The 16526-nt window shown below is 29.7% G+C and overlaps 1 protein-coding gene across 3 annotated transcripts in view; it reads left to right on the forward strand.

The window, feature by feature from the left end:
• LOC109604696 (serine/arginine repetitive matrix protein 2) overlaps nucleotides 1-16526 on the forward strand; it is a 135744-nt gene that overhangs the window by 102402 nt on the left and 16816 nt on the right. For all 3 annotated transcript variants that reach the window (XM_049965653.1, XM_049965654.1, XM_049965655.1), the window contains 3 exons: nucleotides 2307-2412; nucleotides 12606-12712; nucleotides 14029-14108. In XM_049965653.1, coding sequence (XP_049821610.1) covers nucleotides 2307-2412; nucleotides 12606-12712; nucleotides 14029-14108 — 293 coding nt within the window. The remainder of the gene's footprint in view (nucleotides 1-2306; nucleotides 2413-12605; nucleotides 12713-14028; nucleotides 14109-16526) is intronic.

Raw genomic sequence — 16526 nt, forward strand, 5'->3', positions numbered from 1 at the left:
TATTGTAATTTTGGAACATGGCAATCAGAATCAATAACTATATAATAATATAGAAATCTCGCAAAATATAGCACAAGTAATGGTTATCGGCAAACTCGCAGACATTAGAATCACTGAAAATCAGAACGTGGTCTTAGTGTCAGAGAGCATCTGGTTGCTCGCAGAGGACCAAAAACGTTCACCGCCTATGGACCTAAGCCAAATAATAATGTAATTGTTTGTTAGGTACACATTATATCACCTGGAGAACCGTATTTGAACATTACGTGAACATGTTGAGAGATAGCAAGAACCGAGAAATAATGAATGCTGGACAATACATAATTTGGTTATTCAACCAATTATTATTCTTTTTTCTCAATTATTTGGTATATGGTCTTCAAATACAAATTTACACTCAAAACCACCGACCTCAACGTTTAAAAGAGGTTACTAGTGCGTTTAGAGAACAATGTCGAGCCATGAATAAAGAATTTATTAGTTCATTAATTTTGAGTATGGTGGAAACTGTTCGCAGAGGAAGAAGAGACCCACTAACTACTTATTGCAAAAATGTAGTGGTGAATATTCTTTTTTTTTAATTTTAATTAATTTTGTTTTTTAATTTTCAAAAGAATTTGATGGTTTAGTTTTATTATTGGTTTAAAAGTTCTATTATTGATGCAAAAGAGGTGCTGTGTATACTATACTATATGTACATTTAATTTAAAATTGAACTGAATTTCCTTCGACTACACGAAAACTCAATTGAATCGCTCTAAAATATAAAGAATCAAGAGTTATTGTTATACAAAAGAAAAGCAAACTGTGCGAGATAAATTAAAAGGGGCGCCGTTTATCTTAAGTCGAACAAGGTTTGGACATTTTTTAAATCATACCCTTGAATGCATCGTTTATTTAGTTACGGGAAAATTGAATTTAATTCCGCTTTGAATCTCGAGAGGAAAGCGTAGTGTTAGGCTCCCTGGAAGTCTTCGAATTGTTCCACTCGATGGGGAACAAAGTTGTTAGGGAGAAAAACTTTGTATACACGTCAATTTTTACATATTTAACAAACTTATCAGTTTAGTATCTACTATTGTGTACTAATGGTGTTTGTTCAATAAATAGTGCTTGTATTTATGGGCGACTTTAATTATTAGCTTTAAATTCGAATCTAAAATTAACCGCTGAAATTAATTTGAGACTAACTAAATATACCTACATACAACATTTATATCGCGGCGCCAAACAAACATGATAAAATACGTGATGGTAACAAGATCCAGTCAATTCCGTTTTGAAAACGGTTAGAACGTGTCACTCATTTTCCCTGCCACTTGATACAATCAATTTTCTTAGAGTGGTGAGCTTTTGGGTGTCGATATATTGTGTTGCTTCTTGTCTTTTATCTAACCTTAATTTAACTTGAGAAACATTGCTTTTAGGAAAATTGCTTTTTAATATTTTATTTCGCTACGTTAAAAATATTACTGAGATCCAAAATGTAGAATATTCAGTCGTGGTGTAAATTCAATTTTTGATTGAATAAATATAAAATAATGGAATTAAAGTACATCAATTTCTCATCGAGATACTCTGATTGAATTATAAAATTTTAATCAAGCTGGTGGTTTAAAGAAACATTTCATTTAAATTTTATACGACCAACTTTGTCAAATACCAAATTCAAATTTTTCGTTTTAACCTAAATTGAAATTTGATTTTGCATAATACATTTCTCGTCATTAATTTCTCGTTTGCCATTTTTCTTTTGGAATAAATAACTTTACCGAACTAAATTGCATGTTTGCATTTGAACGAACGCTTTTATGAGTGGGCTCATACATTTTCACGTCATTTGTGTAAATTCAATTTGTAATTTTCGACCATATGCAATAAACTTAACTTTTCAATGAAATTTCTATAAGTTGACTAATAAAGTTCATGTTTTCATCAATCCTTTACATTTACCACATTATATGTTTCGTTAATGGATACAAAATTTATAATTGTGTTGTAACATTATTAATAAGTGATTATTAGTGAGCCACACAATGATTTATTGTACTAAACCAGACAATGAAAATCAATATGTTTGTTTGTTTTTAATTAGTTTTAATAAATGATGAAGTTATGCTTTTTAATGCGCCACAGTGATCGCTTCAACATGGATATAATCTGTATTGATTTTTCCCACGTTGTAATGTTTAAATTATTTTAATTTTATGTAACTTTTTATTATTTCAAAGTATCGTTTACGGAAATCGGTTATTTCATACTCAATTTCGAACGGACATGATTTCAAAATGAATTTCTTTTCGCAGATCCCAGACTCCACTAAGAAGACGAGGAACCGAAAGTCTTGGATCGTCGCCAGGATGTCAACGTAAAGTACCCACTCCGGAAGTTTCACATACTGCACCAGTCACAGTGAGTAGCCATATTTATTTTTATACGTGTTCTTATGACTTCTATGTGGTTATCAATAATTCATACATTTCTCAACAGTTCTAGGAGTTTGTTGGATGAGTTAAATTGCATTAATAATGTTAATATAAAGTTTTTAAATGAACGATTACTTATAAATTTAAAATAATAATAAATGTAAAATAATCATGAATTATTTTAAGACAAAATATTAATACTTAAATATAAGATTCTGTCTAATTATAATTGTTTTACAAATTTTAACTTTTGGGATAATTCACGCAAGTTGAACTCGGCCAATGTATTTATATTCTTCGTTTATTAATTTACATAAAGCAACGTCCAATTGGTTAATACCTTACTGATTTCGATCGAAGAAAAATAATTGAGTTACATCTGTAGAAAGTTCAAATTTGATCAATATTTTATCACTTTAACAATTTAAATTCGTAATTTGATGTTGACATTCAATTTTCCACTACTTAAGTCAAGAAATTTCTTTATTTGATGAAATGAAAATAAATTAAAAATGTAATTCCCTTCAAAAGGTTGAAGTTTATAAGTCATATTTGAATGAAAAAAAAATTATTATTATGTTGATAACACGTGATTTGAAACTTCTACTTAGAGAGGTTTGTTTCTTCTTCGCGTGAACTTTAACTTCAAATGTCAAAAGACAATAAAAAAAAAGAAAATATTATGATTGAACTCAGTTTAGTATTAATCTCAATATTTTTCATTCATATAAACCGATGAAAAACTGTAATTCTCTGTAACTTCAATGGTAGACGTGGTATATTTAAATAGGCTTCTTGAAAATATGATATTTACAAGCAGTCCAGAGAATTGTTAAGATTACTTCAAAAGTACAACTCAATTGGTATACAAATTATACTGTCCAGATTCAGAAACCATTAAAAACTATTGTGTTTTAACAATTTTTACAAAGTTCTCAATTACACATAAGTTCAACAATGATACACAAAATACGATACCCAGTGGATAGCTGAGCTTAATTTTCTATTCAAATATTTGTTTTTTTCCACATAAAAGAGGTTAAAGAGGTAAAAGGTTTCACCTAACAACAAGAAGCATATTCAAATTCACTGCTATATATCTATATTTATAGAACTTCGACTTTTATCAGTCCCTGAAGCTGTGATATCTCTTTCTGTTCTTATATCTTATCACATCTGATCACAATTTGAATTCAGCACCTTCTTAAATTGTGACAATTTCAAATTCGATAGATTTAACGTATAATTGCAACGAGTAACTTACCACAAACTTACTTAAAATTGAAATAAAATATCTATTAATTTTGGAGTATAAAATGTTAGCTTTTGGGTCAAAATTGTCCCATAAAAAGCTCAAAATATACACTTTTGAATTTTCTGCAATTGTAACTCAGCTTTCTAACGAAACATTACTCAATTCGGACGTCGAACTTACATTTACTCTGGATGACGCATTGAATAAACCTAAAAACACAAATTTTTCATTACCTTAGTGAAGGTCCCAAATGAAACAAAAAAAGATATGATTTTCCTATCCGGCTTCCCTAAATTATCATAAAAATAAGTGAAAATATATGTATATATTAAACTTTTTTATATTAAATTACCAATTCATATGATTAAATTTAATCAATCAATACAAAATATAGATTTGATTTAATTAGCCATTTTGAATTTATCCCTAACTTTATTTACTTTTGTGCAAAATTGTATCAAACAAAATCTGCTTTAAATCAATGTAACGAGTTCAGCGATTTAGCAATATGATATCGAACTAACCTAATTAGCTAGCTGGAACATTTCTATCACAAAAATACTCCCATTGGCCATTTACATAATTCCCTTAATGGTTTGCCCATGTAAAAGGTCATTAAACACTTTAACAAATTAGCCGCAAAACGAATTTATATTAATAACCGTGCACGCGAATAGTAATTAGCATGGCAGGACCTGAAACACTGAAACATGTCCGACGTAGCATACGAGCGCATATATTTGATCGTCGTGTCAGGAAAATGTGACCGGCTGTGTCAGACGCAGGACACAATTCACTCGAACCGACTCTAGAAATGGCCGGCTGCAATCCGTGTTTCGGTTGTTCCATCGGACGGCAATTGATCCGTTTCATTATTCAACTGCCGTCGTGACTTGCAGACGTTACGAAATATGTAATAAACAAAGGCCGGAACGTTTTGCAGCTTCGATTTTCAATAAAGGCGCATTGTCCTTTAATAGTCAAGACTAGAGTTAAATTTTATATTGGTGGGTAAACAGAATTTTAGCAATTTCTACTTTTAAATAGATATTCATAAATGTTTAATTATGAATCTAATTAATTACCTTCTGTAATAATAAAACACTTACTAAATGACACAATAAAACTTGTTAAAGGCAAGTTAAATGTCGTTAATTAATAAGTTTATAAACTGCTTTTGAGCAATTATCGCATAAGTACACGTAAATTAATTTAGCGTCTCGTTACCTGATTAAATTCGTTGCACCAATTTGTGTTAAAACAAATAAAAGGCTCTTCAAACGCGAGCCTCTTTAATTGGCCTCTTAGACAGTCTCTACACCATTAAATTTACCATTGCAGACACGTAATTCACTACTTACCCAAATACATAAGGAGTTGAGCATGCATGGTGTAAGACCGTGTCGACGTAGTTCGTCACTGTCAGTTGTTCTGTACCGGACGTACTATGTTACTTTGTCTCAATGAAGTCTTTGGTTTATCTTAGTTCGTGTGAAAATGTGACTGTTCTGTTACCTAAGGGATTTTAATACGATGGTCTTATATTTTCATTGTGTAAGTTAATATGTTAATGTTTTTATTTTCTCATTAATTAATTATTTTCATTTCAATTAAGTCTTCATAATTGACTGAACTACAAACTTTATTAGAATTTTAAAAATAATTATTATATACTATTAAAATATATATTTTCATGCCTAAAAAATTACCCTGTAGGTTTTGGTTTTGAGCCAAAAAACTAGACATTTTGTCTATAAGTACATATTTTCATTCTTTACAATTTAAATGTGCCAACACTTACAAGTAATTTTTTAGGCAAGATCAATTCAGTGGTGAATTAAGTATCCAATGAAAGAAAAAAATAATATCTAAAATTATGCGTATTCATATTATATTATATATTTATTTTTATGATTAAGTAGTCTAAGAAATATACTGTCAAAAATATTACAAATTATCTTATTTTTCAATACAGGAATTTTATATTAATAATACTATACTTATATTATTATTATACTAATACTCTTAACAATTAACAATACTCTAATTAACAAAGATAACCACAAACTATCAAGATTATTATAAACAAGATTTTATGAGTAAGTTACTAAAAATATTTTTATATTAAGTGAAATAAAATTATTATAAATTTTATTTAAAAATAAATGAGGAACATGAACATATTTTTCAATTTGAGATTTTTTCTAATTCTAACTTTAAAACTTGAATATTTAGAGTTATAATTTTTTGAGAACTTAATTAAATTGAAGTAAATATGGGATGAAGATTAATTCAACATATATTGAAACAGGGAAAGAAACATAAAAATATTAAAAAAAAAAGAACAAATATATTTGTTTTCCAAATTATTTCATAAGTTTAATTATTAAATAATTTCATATTAATAAATTTTAATTTATTCATTAATTATATTAATTGGATACATATCAATTATTATATCATTGTAATAATATTAGCTGAATGACAATCCTTTTAAATAAACAAAATTAGTTCTTAATTTAATAAATATTTTATAATAATTATATTATTTTAATATTACTGAGATATTAAAATATAATTATTTAGATTTAACACGTCAAACTATACGTTAATAGAGGGAAATGAGTTTTAAACTATAATACATTGGTTGCAATTAAGCGCTCATATTTGTACACCAATTAACAATAATGTGTATAACTTAATCTGCAGCCGAGAGTCCCGAAATTGTATAATATGATGGTCGTTAAAAACTTAGTATATTAAGTTCATTTCGGTTGAACTTTAATTACAAAGTATGTACGAACACACGATTTAGGTGTGTTCCTCAGTTATCTAGGTCAGGACGTGGCGAAACGTACAAAATGTGTTAGCTCCATCTCAGTTTCTTATCTAAGGTTCACGTAATGCATTTACATTTAATATGGCACAGTAAAAACTTTATCCGAACAAATTACATTTTAACGATGCTTTACCTTTTACCGCCCACTTTCCGAATAGATTTGTCTTTCCATTTATTTTTTACCACTAGATATGGTCTTCCCAAATGACAATATCTCGGACCAAATTTCTCTTTTCATTGTCTGTAATTAGTTTGGTATGTAAATAATGTTTGTCTAAAATAAATTGTAAATCGCGACGTACACAATAAAAGGACTACGCGGTGTCCATTATAATGAACCCGGGATCGTATTTAAGAACGAAAGCCACTTGTCAATCATCGACCTCCATTCAACTGCTGGAATCTCCTGAATAATTCACGTACGTTTCAAGGCATTTTCTTCTAGATATAACAAACTTCGTTACATTTACCGTGTAGAACTTTTTATCAAGTTCCAAGCCATTTATAACAAATAATACAGTTTGTATGCCCACCCAAAAGAATTTAGGTTAAAACAATAGTACAAAAGTGTTGGAAACAATAACTGCTATATATTTTTAGAAAGTGTGTCTTAATATATTATTAACCAGAGTTCATTTTACATAATTAATACAGATAAATAAAGTTATTTGGTCTCATAATATAACTAAATATTTTAAAGTTGTTTGACTGTTTACTTATTGTCAAGTATGTTATTACAAATTAAAAAAAATAATCTTTTAATACAAAAATTAGTTCTTTTACAATATCATTACTTTCATAAACATAATATGGTAATATATAAGTTTAAATTTATAGAGGATGTTCCGATACACCGATAATCAACAGTAGATTCGTGTAACTAATTAGGACGATTAATCAAAAAAAAGTTTATCAACTTTGAAATTTTGTATGTGGTAAATGGGTATTTCCCAAGTCCAATATTTACTAAATTTTTTACTACCTTACTGTAATGACATCGGTCACTTGTAATGATTTTGCACCCAAAGTTTGCTCAAGTTACTCTTTAGTCAGTTATGAAGTTGTGAACACATTTGCGTTGCCGGCAAGTGTTAAATTTTGCGGTCTGATGACAGCGAAAACATCGTTAACCAGTGCATTAGGGCGTGCGAGTAATTAATTAATTTAAATTTGATTCTGTTGGCATGTTGAGTAGCCATTGTTGCCCATTATGTACATTGTTATCAATAAACAACAAACACACATTGATTTATTGGAACAATTGAACTAATATTGCTCTAATTATGAAAATTGTAACTATTCTATAAATTATTGCCCTATCAAATTAAATAAATAATTACACTTGAAATAGGTGATAAAATATTTTATAATATTCGACCAATTTATCGTGCACGTCTAGTAAAATTAGTTCTGTCAAATTCCACGAAATATCGAGGCAATCTATCTTTTTAAATTAAATTCGAAAAGTGGAAAAATCGCAGACAGATATGTTCCATCTTCTGCATCCATTATTTACATAAATTAATATTCTCTGTGCATAGATTTGTTGATCATCTAATTAATAACTAAAACATGCACGTCGGTTGCATGTATGTAAGTATCACACACGCAATTAACACTACATGTTGGAAATTATATCGAGAGTTTGAAGATAGTTCGCTCCGATGTACACGTACTACGTAGCATAATGTTTAATGTGGCCTGGTTCATTCAATATTGAACGACGTGTCAGACAATGTCTATATTCTGCAAACCGGGTGTATTATTCAAAAGCTTTAAGTAACTCGGTTAGTTTTGTATGCTAGCCCGGCAATAATTAATGGGGCAGTTTCGGCCCCCGCCATGGTCTAAACCAGACACCTAAAACGCAATATTAACATAGATAGATGCATTCTTCTAGTTTATAATGGAAGCATTCACGATTATAAATAATTTATTATAAAGTAAACAAATTATCCTCATTTAAGCATTTTAATTTGATTATACTGACCATTTCAAATTATGGTGAATGCGGTGCATTCGCCATTTTTTTAAATATTCATGCAAGTTATTACGGTGCGATCTAAAAAATTGTAAATATACAAATCTATCAATAAAAATAAATCAAACAACAATATTTAAATATGAATGGATATTTATATACTATATTTAATAATTCTGGACCATCTTCATGGAACCTTCTTCTGATAGTAGACAGATTTACCGTGATTCCAGTTGCAATTATAGTAGTAAATAATTGAGAAGAAAATCTTCTTTTGGTCATTTTATAGTGCGAAACAACAGAATGTATTTAAATTCACAAAATAGAGTTTATACATTTAGTTTCCACTTGTTTGAAACCTAATGAAACTCACAAAAAATTATTCTTATTAATACTTGAATTGGACATCTCACAAATTCCAATAAATTTTACAAAATTAATAAAAACTTTTACCTACATAAAACTTTTAATTAATTTCCTTATAAATCTTGATTAATGTATTAAATTTTAAATATTCAAATTCTTTCATGGCCTCTCTCGTTTGGACAAACCCGAGACTCGACGAGTCATCATCACAGGAAAATGATTATAAGCGTGTTATTTTTTCAAGCTGTGGGACTTCATAGAAAAAATGTCATTATAAACTAGTGGTTCATACCTCCCACGCATTTTATAAAAAAGTCAATCAACCAATCTTAAAATTTTAACTAAATCTTTTTTTGTATCTCATAATAAATTAAATAATAATTTAATTATAATATAACCAATAACACTAAATCGAATGCGGATTTGTATTTAGTTCATTATAATTTTCACTTTAATATCATTAGAATTGTCATTTACTTACTCTTCAATTTATCTGAAGTATTGAAGAACTGTGTGAGCGGATCATACAGTCATGTGATTTGGATTCGAGCTTGCATTCAAACCAACGGCAACAATTTCAGACATGTTAACGATTTTTTACAGAAATTGAATTGAACATTATTTTCACATAGATGAATGATGTCAAATAAACCATATTGAATTAAAATTAAAAATAAATTAATTTGACATAAACGTTTCACATGGCATTATGCATGTTGTAAAGCACTTGAAACATTAATATATAATGTAATAGTTTCACGATTTTATGATATCCCCAGAATTTTGTTATCGATTCGATCGAGCATCAAACAGTCTCTTCTTCGGGAATTGTTACAATATAGTCATATTTAGAAATATTTGGTAAAAATTCAGTTTATTTAATAAATTATATTATTGACTTGATTTTGTGGATTGTGACATTAAAACAGATTAGATGAGGTTATTATATGAGTAATAAACATTTTATTTATGTCGGCTGATATAATAAAATTGCTCATAAAAATATATTTTATGAGTGTAGTTATTTTAATTTATGTAAAATTTTATTTAAAAAATTAATTATCAATTATTTTGTTAAGTTTGCATTAAAATTTTTACATATAACAATTAAATTTTAAATTATTATTTACATCATTTTTATTTTATACATTTTTAAGTCCATGAATTTAATTACAACACTTTATTTATTAGTTACTAAATCATATTTTCAATAAAAACAAATTTAGTTTTATAAACCCAATATTAAATTTAATATTTACGCATACGTAAAATAAATATTGTCGATTTTTAATGAAGGTTTATTTTTCCATGTACATAGTGTTTCTAACAGATTATTTTGCCTATTACCATTTCCAAATCAGATTAACAAAAACTTACTGAAATGTTCAGAATTCACATCATACTCTTAATTTAACTTTAACTAAGATATAGTGTAATTTCATAAAAATTTCGGTATATTTAATATTGATCAATTGTTTAGGAAATTAGTATGTGATTATTATCTTCGCAAGTGTGGTTTTAATTTAAAAATTAATAAATTCGAATTTTTAAATATAAATCAAGAAGAAAGTTTTTACTGTTTGTCAAAACAGAGATTAAACAAATAACATTTTATTTTTAATTAATAATAATACAAGTCTATTTTAGAAGATGTCTCCGAAGTGGTGGGAGATATCAAAATGTTGTTTGAGTATTGAACATTTTTAAAAACTAAACTCTAAACACTTAAGTCAGTTCTTCTTTACCTGATCTGAAAATAATGGTAACTATATATGTGGAAAGTATAATTATTATATAACAAAGTTATTTTATTGAACTTAATGTCAACAAAAAAATGTAGTAAAATGTGTATGATCCATAGTTGTTATTCTTTATCTTAAGTTTGTGGTGAAAAACGCATTTTTTATAATAATTCAATTATTCAAACCGCCCCAAATTTCTTCCTCGACCTTTTTTTAATTGAAACCGACCCAACACACAGACTTCGATGAGATCGAATTCGTGTTCAAATAACGATCGGAACATCGAACCCGGCAAATAAATTGAATTCGCGTTAGGCGATCGTCCGTAATTGAATTAAACATAAACGAAGAATTAAGTTGACGTCATATGGACCCCGGGGGAGTTTCGTTTTTATCTGGTCGGGTGGTGCCCGTTAAAAAAATGTCAATTTCACGGACGGAATTCTAATGAAAATATTAAATTATCCGTTACAGACCGGCGTAATGGACTTTTCAGTTTATAGAAAGAATAACAAATGGACACGGTTTTTGTTTTAAATTGGCAGTGCAGTTAATATTTTAAACAAACGATTCTCGTGTAAATTTGTAATTGCTTTTAAATTGAAATTGTAATTTACTACAATGTTTAGCTTTTTTGGTATGACACAGTACGAAGGAAATGTAACTTGACAGCATTAAAAAATAGATGGTGCCACATACTTGTCACTGTAAATAAGCAACACTGTTCACTCTAGTTGTTTTAAATTTCGAAATTTTTCAAATTTATATTTTATTTTTAAATAATGAAGTTAATAGAATCGTATATCGGATTATAATTAAAAAGAGGATGCAAAATAACAGTGAACATTTCAAAGCTACAGTATAAATAGTAAAAAGTTGCAGATTACACACCTAATCCTACCATTTCAATTTCACTCTGGCATTTTAATCATGAAATTTTAAATAGGCTTTTATACCTGATGTATTACGATTATCCACAATTTCATATATCTGTGTTAATATAATGGAAATAATACCACTATTTTATTTTAAATTTAATTTTAACTGTTTTATTATTTTAATTGAGTTAATCAACATCACATGCACTACTATAAAATACAGTCAAACTTCGATAACTCGAATCATAAAGAAAATTAGAAAAATTAAATAAAATACATACAAAGTATTATCGTATAAATATGATTTAAGCTAGATATTACAAAAGATGCTGCCAAAGTATACTACTTATCAAAAATAGCATTTCGTAACATATAAAATATGTAATACATAATACAGTAAATATTATTGATTATATTATTAATATTTGACGAAAGGATTTTTATTTTCATTTTCAAAAAAGCTACGTTTAAACCATTCCAGAATATCCTTATGAATATTTTCATATACCAATCGAAAAGGGTTTGATTCGACTGCATTTTGAGAGAGACATTATGCACGACAAAGACAGTAAAAGTGTGCAATTTTGCTCAGTAGTAGGAATCTTTTACTGTCTCTGTCATGCATGATGTCTCTCACAAAATTCAATAGGATCAAAGGCTTTCCAGTCGGTATAGGATTTCTCACACGAAGTCTAGTAGGAAAATATAAGCATTATCGTTGTAGGAGTTGTGTTTAAGATATTTAATCGGAAACCACTTAGTATGTACTTTTTTTTAGAATTTAAAATGTTGTAACCATGTAAACACCATAAAGTAAAGGGTTTTCTGGCTTTATTCTAATTAATCGATAATTGGTCTTGGAATTGTTCCCAATAGGGAATGCCATTAGGACATAAGACAGAGAACATCAGAAAATAGTTTATATTTTGTATATTTATACTTATCGCAAGTTGTGCCATATATTTAGTTCAAGTTATCAAGATATTCGAGTAATCGACGTTGGAATTACCAAATAAAAATTACATATAATTATTACCCTGGTTCAATTTATAGAAATAATAATAATAATAAACATAAATATTTACATTAAATTATAATTGTCCTCATTATTGTTACAGCCTTTACACGAAAATAACCGCCGCCGATCGCCCATATCGGGCGCCGCCCGCAAAGCCAAAGCGTCCTCAACGCCACAGCTCCTGGAAGAACCCATCTCTGATTCTAGGTGCGTATCCTTGACATCTCCATTAATTGCTAATTGCTGGACTTCACACATCACCAGTCAGTCTAATTGTAGTTTGACTGAATCGCTTTGTACACGACAATTAAAGATACTGTGAGGGAGTGTCCGTGTAATATTTGCTCATCCATCTCGTGAAAAATCAGCTGTAAATGTTTTAATTAACTGATGGAAAAATTTTTTTATATATTATTTTTATAACTTAAATTTGTTGCATACCTAATTATTCAATATTAATTTATCCTTGACGTATGACCAGTTACACATAATTGCATTCCTGTAGAGCACCCGAGGAGTAATTAAACCCTCTCCTGACTTATTCTCCTAGCAACACAACAGAACAATGACGCAAGTTCTGCAAGCTGCAAAAGCAATTCAACTTCAGGTCCCATAGATTGTCTGAACAAAAGCTGTGCACACACAATTACTATAATAAATAAAGATGTTCGGGGCCGGATTGAAACGTTCTTTCCATTGTTTGCGGCCATAATTAGCCGCAAATTGAGGACTCCTATGTAAACATTTTGAGACCGACGAATGCCCTTACGGAAATGGACCACGGGGCGGGGTGACGCTATGATTTTTTAATTGTTTAGTCGGTGCTTAAACGACGACAAAAATAAAAATGCACACAGAGTAACGAGTAACGAATCACACGACACCGTTAACGATACATTATACATAACGCATAATATTTCCGGAAGTTTGTCGGTATATTTTGGTAAAGACGCTAACCTTCTGACTAAACTACCTTCCTACTATTTAGATAATTTTGACAAAATTATAACTTATTTTCATATAATGTACGTGAGTGAAAATTCTGAAAACATCACTATTAGAAACTGGCACGAAGCCCAATCGATGGTGGTTCTTTAACGTTTTGCAACAATTTAGTGAATTCTCATTCACTGGACGCGGCTAAGTGCAGCACAATTTATGGAGGCCACTCGGGCTTTAATTAACTTAATGAACTTTTGGCCAATCGACGAATACTCGGCTTACAGTTAAGATCTGCCGCAAAGTTAATTCGCAAGTTTTCGTTTTGCTTTGTAACCTTGTTGCGGTTTATGAATAGCCGCAAAGTACATTGTCATAAATAAATAGCTTAAAATTATGTAAAATAAAAAACTATATTTTTGTAAATGGAAGACCAAAAATCACGTCAAGGAGAACAACTGTGAAAGACGTTTTTCCACTGGAACTGGTAAACCCGAAAGAGTGAAACTGGTTTTGTACTTGTAATATTAAGTAATAATTAAATGCACGTAACAATAATTATTGTGTGTTTAATTGTTTTTCAGAAAATGGGCGGAGAAAATAGAGAACCCCAACATAAGCCCAGTGGCCGGAAAAGACTTCGGCTCCCGCAGGAATTTAAACGGTGAGTACGAAAATTCGAATTCAGTTCATTCACCGCAACAAATAAACTCGAAATGTCTCGAGTTCACTAAACAAGATGTACTCTTTTTATTGTGTTGTTAAGAAGTTCCTCTCACACCGCCCGAATCGCCGTATAAAATGCTGGAGCATCCCGGTAGATTTTTTATTTACCAATCGCTGCCGTTTCTTGTCAATTTATTCTCCCACACCTTTCAAACGTTCAACACGATCGTGCAATTGCTTAATTAGCTATTTTTAATTAATTAGTGACTAGTCGCTTAAACAAGTGACGACATTTACAACAGAAAAGAAATCCAAGACAGAAACATTGGTGAAAATATTACTAGTTTATCCTTTGTTGAACTTTTCGTGTATTACAGTTACACTGTTTGTAATCGCCTTTTCTGCTTATCCACTATTTTTCAATTTCAAGAGCGTCTGCTTTGTACTTTGTACAACTCTTTAGCTTTGTATAGTTTGAACAACGTTGTACAACAGATAATTAATTGTGTTTGTTTCACTTCTACATTCTTATTTTGTAATTACATACAATAATTATTTAAAACGACAAAAAATATTACTTGTTCAACAGCAAACCATTAATATATTGTGTGAAATGTGTTAAAATAATGAACAGTTTTTAAATATTACAAAGAACAAGTGTTGGCAATACAATCATGTTTATAAATATTCATATGATTATTTACCTTACATAATTCGGGAGAAAATGACTGTTACAAATTTGATTTAATATATTTCTATGTGTAAGATTTGTGCTCAAATTGAACTAATAATTTACAAAAATGAACACTTGCAGATTCACTACCTTTTTCAATATAATTATGAAATCTTAAAATCATGCACCTGAACTTAACTAACGAGACATCCCAGCTTTATTGCCTGTTTTTAAGGAAACAGCTGCCTTCATGAAGCAGATGTTGCTACACCAGATGAGATCCTTAAATTTTGTTTCCTAGTTTTCGAAGTAATTACTGGTTTTGCGTGATAAAATCGATTCAGTTTACTCGGACGGCGCTGCACAGTAATTTTGGTATTAGAAATCAATTTCCTGAATAGTAACTAATTAAGATGCCAATAGTGTGGTGTTGATAATGGGATGTAATAAACGGTCGATTATGATTAATCTGTTATTTAATAAACTAGTTTGCTGCAAATTACTCGTTAAACATTCTTTTATTTCTTTTTTCTTGAAACGAACTTGGTAACTTTTTACACAGTGACAATAGCATAATTTATAACTTCTAAGAAGTCCGGAACAAAGAATGGGGTTGTAAAATCTGTGAAAGTTTTATCGCCTTTAATGATTCCGAGAACATAGTTGAAAATCATCTGAATACTCTGCATATTTCAAAGGACCTTAATTTGATATCGAATCAGCTACTCTTTAAATTAACGGACTGACAATTATAATGATGTGATTCTTTTACACGGATTTGAAACAATTTAGACGTACTTAATTAAGAGAACTTTTTGCTTGCGGTTCCGTCACACATGTGCGCCCCCGAAACGGATGTCTCACTCGAAAAGATTAGTTTTATCTCGGATGCACCTTAAAAGCGTGGGGGCTTAAAGGAAATCTGGTCGCGCCACATGTTCACCGGCACGTGGCCCGTCAGCCCTTTTCTACCTACACGTCGGTGTTCCTATGCTTCATGTATTCAAAATCCTCCATCCGCCGCGTGTTTTATTTAGTTTGTTTTTGTCTATGGATACGGCAAACGAGATGACAAATAGGGATTTCAAAAAGGGTCTCTAACCGGTTTTCTCTGGGCTGCTCCACGATATCTTATGAATATAGGATCTAGTGGGGCAAAAGGTTCGTACAGCTGAAAATTCGATTTCTGAAAAACAATTTTGCCCTTTCGCCTTACAATTGTACCTGCCGACAATAATTGCCTTTAAATTTACTAAAAATATTTGGAAAAACCTTAAGTAAGTTCGCCGTTTAGTAGCCATTTAGAACTGAATAATATATTCTTAATACATATAACTTTTCCTAAACGTCAGAATTATGATAGTAAGATTAAGGATAATTTGAACGACTTATTCAATTTAGTTCGAGATTAACCCTTGTAATAGCTAAGTCTTAAATTTAATATTAAACTGTACTGATCAATAGTTGAAAGTTGTATTAAACGTTCAGCAGTTTATATTTGAGCTTAAAGTTTTGAGAGATGTCGAACTTGTTAATCTGTTTACATGTACTCGATGTTTATAAAAATTTAAATGTTATACTACCCCTCTGAGCCATGAAAGTTCTCCTAACATGTAACTAATTCTACAGAAAACATTACTTAAAATTTATTCCATAAAATTACTGACACTTTTTCATAACACATGTGGTGCCGACTCCTGATTTATGAATACCTTTTTTAAATCGACCACAATTAGATTTTTT

This window comes from Aethina tumida, chromosome 3, assembly GCF_024364675.1.
Source record: "Aethina tumida isolate Nest 87 chromosome 3, icAetTumi1.1, whole genome shotgun sequence".
Classification (NCBI taxonomy): Eukaryota; Metazoa; Arthropoda; class Insecta; order Coleoptera; family Nitidulidae; genus Aethina; species Aethina tumida.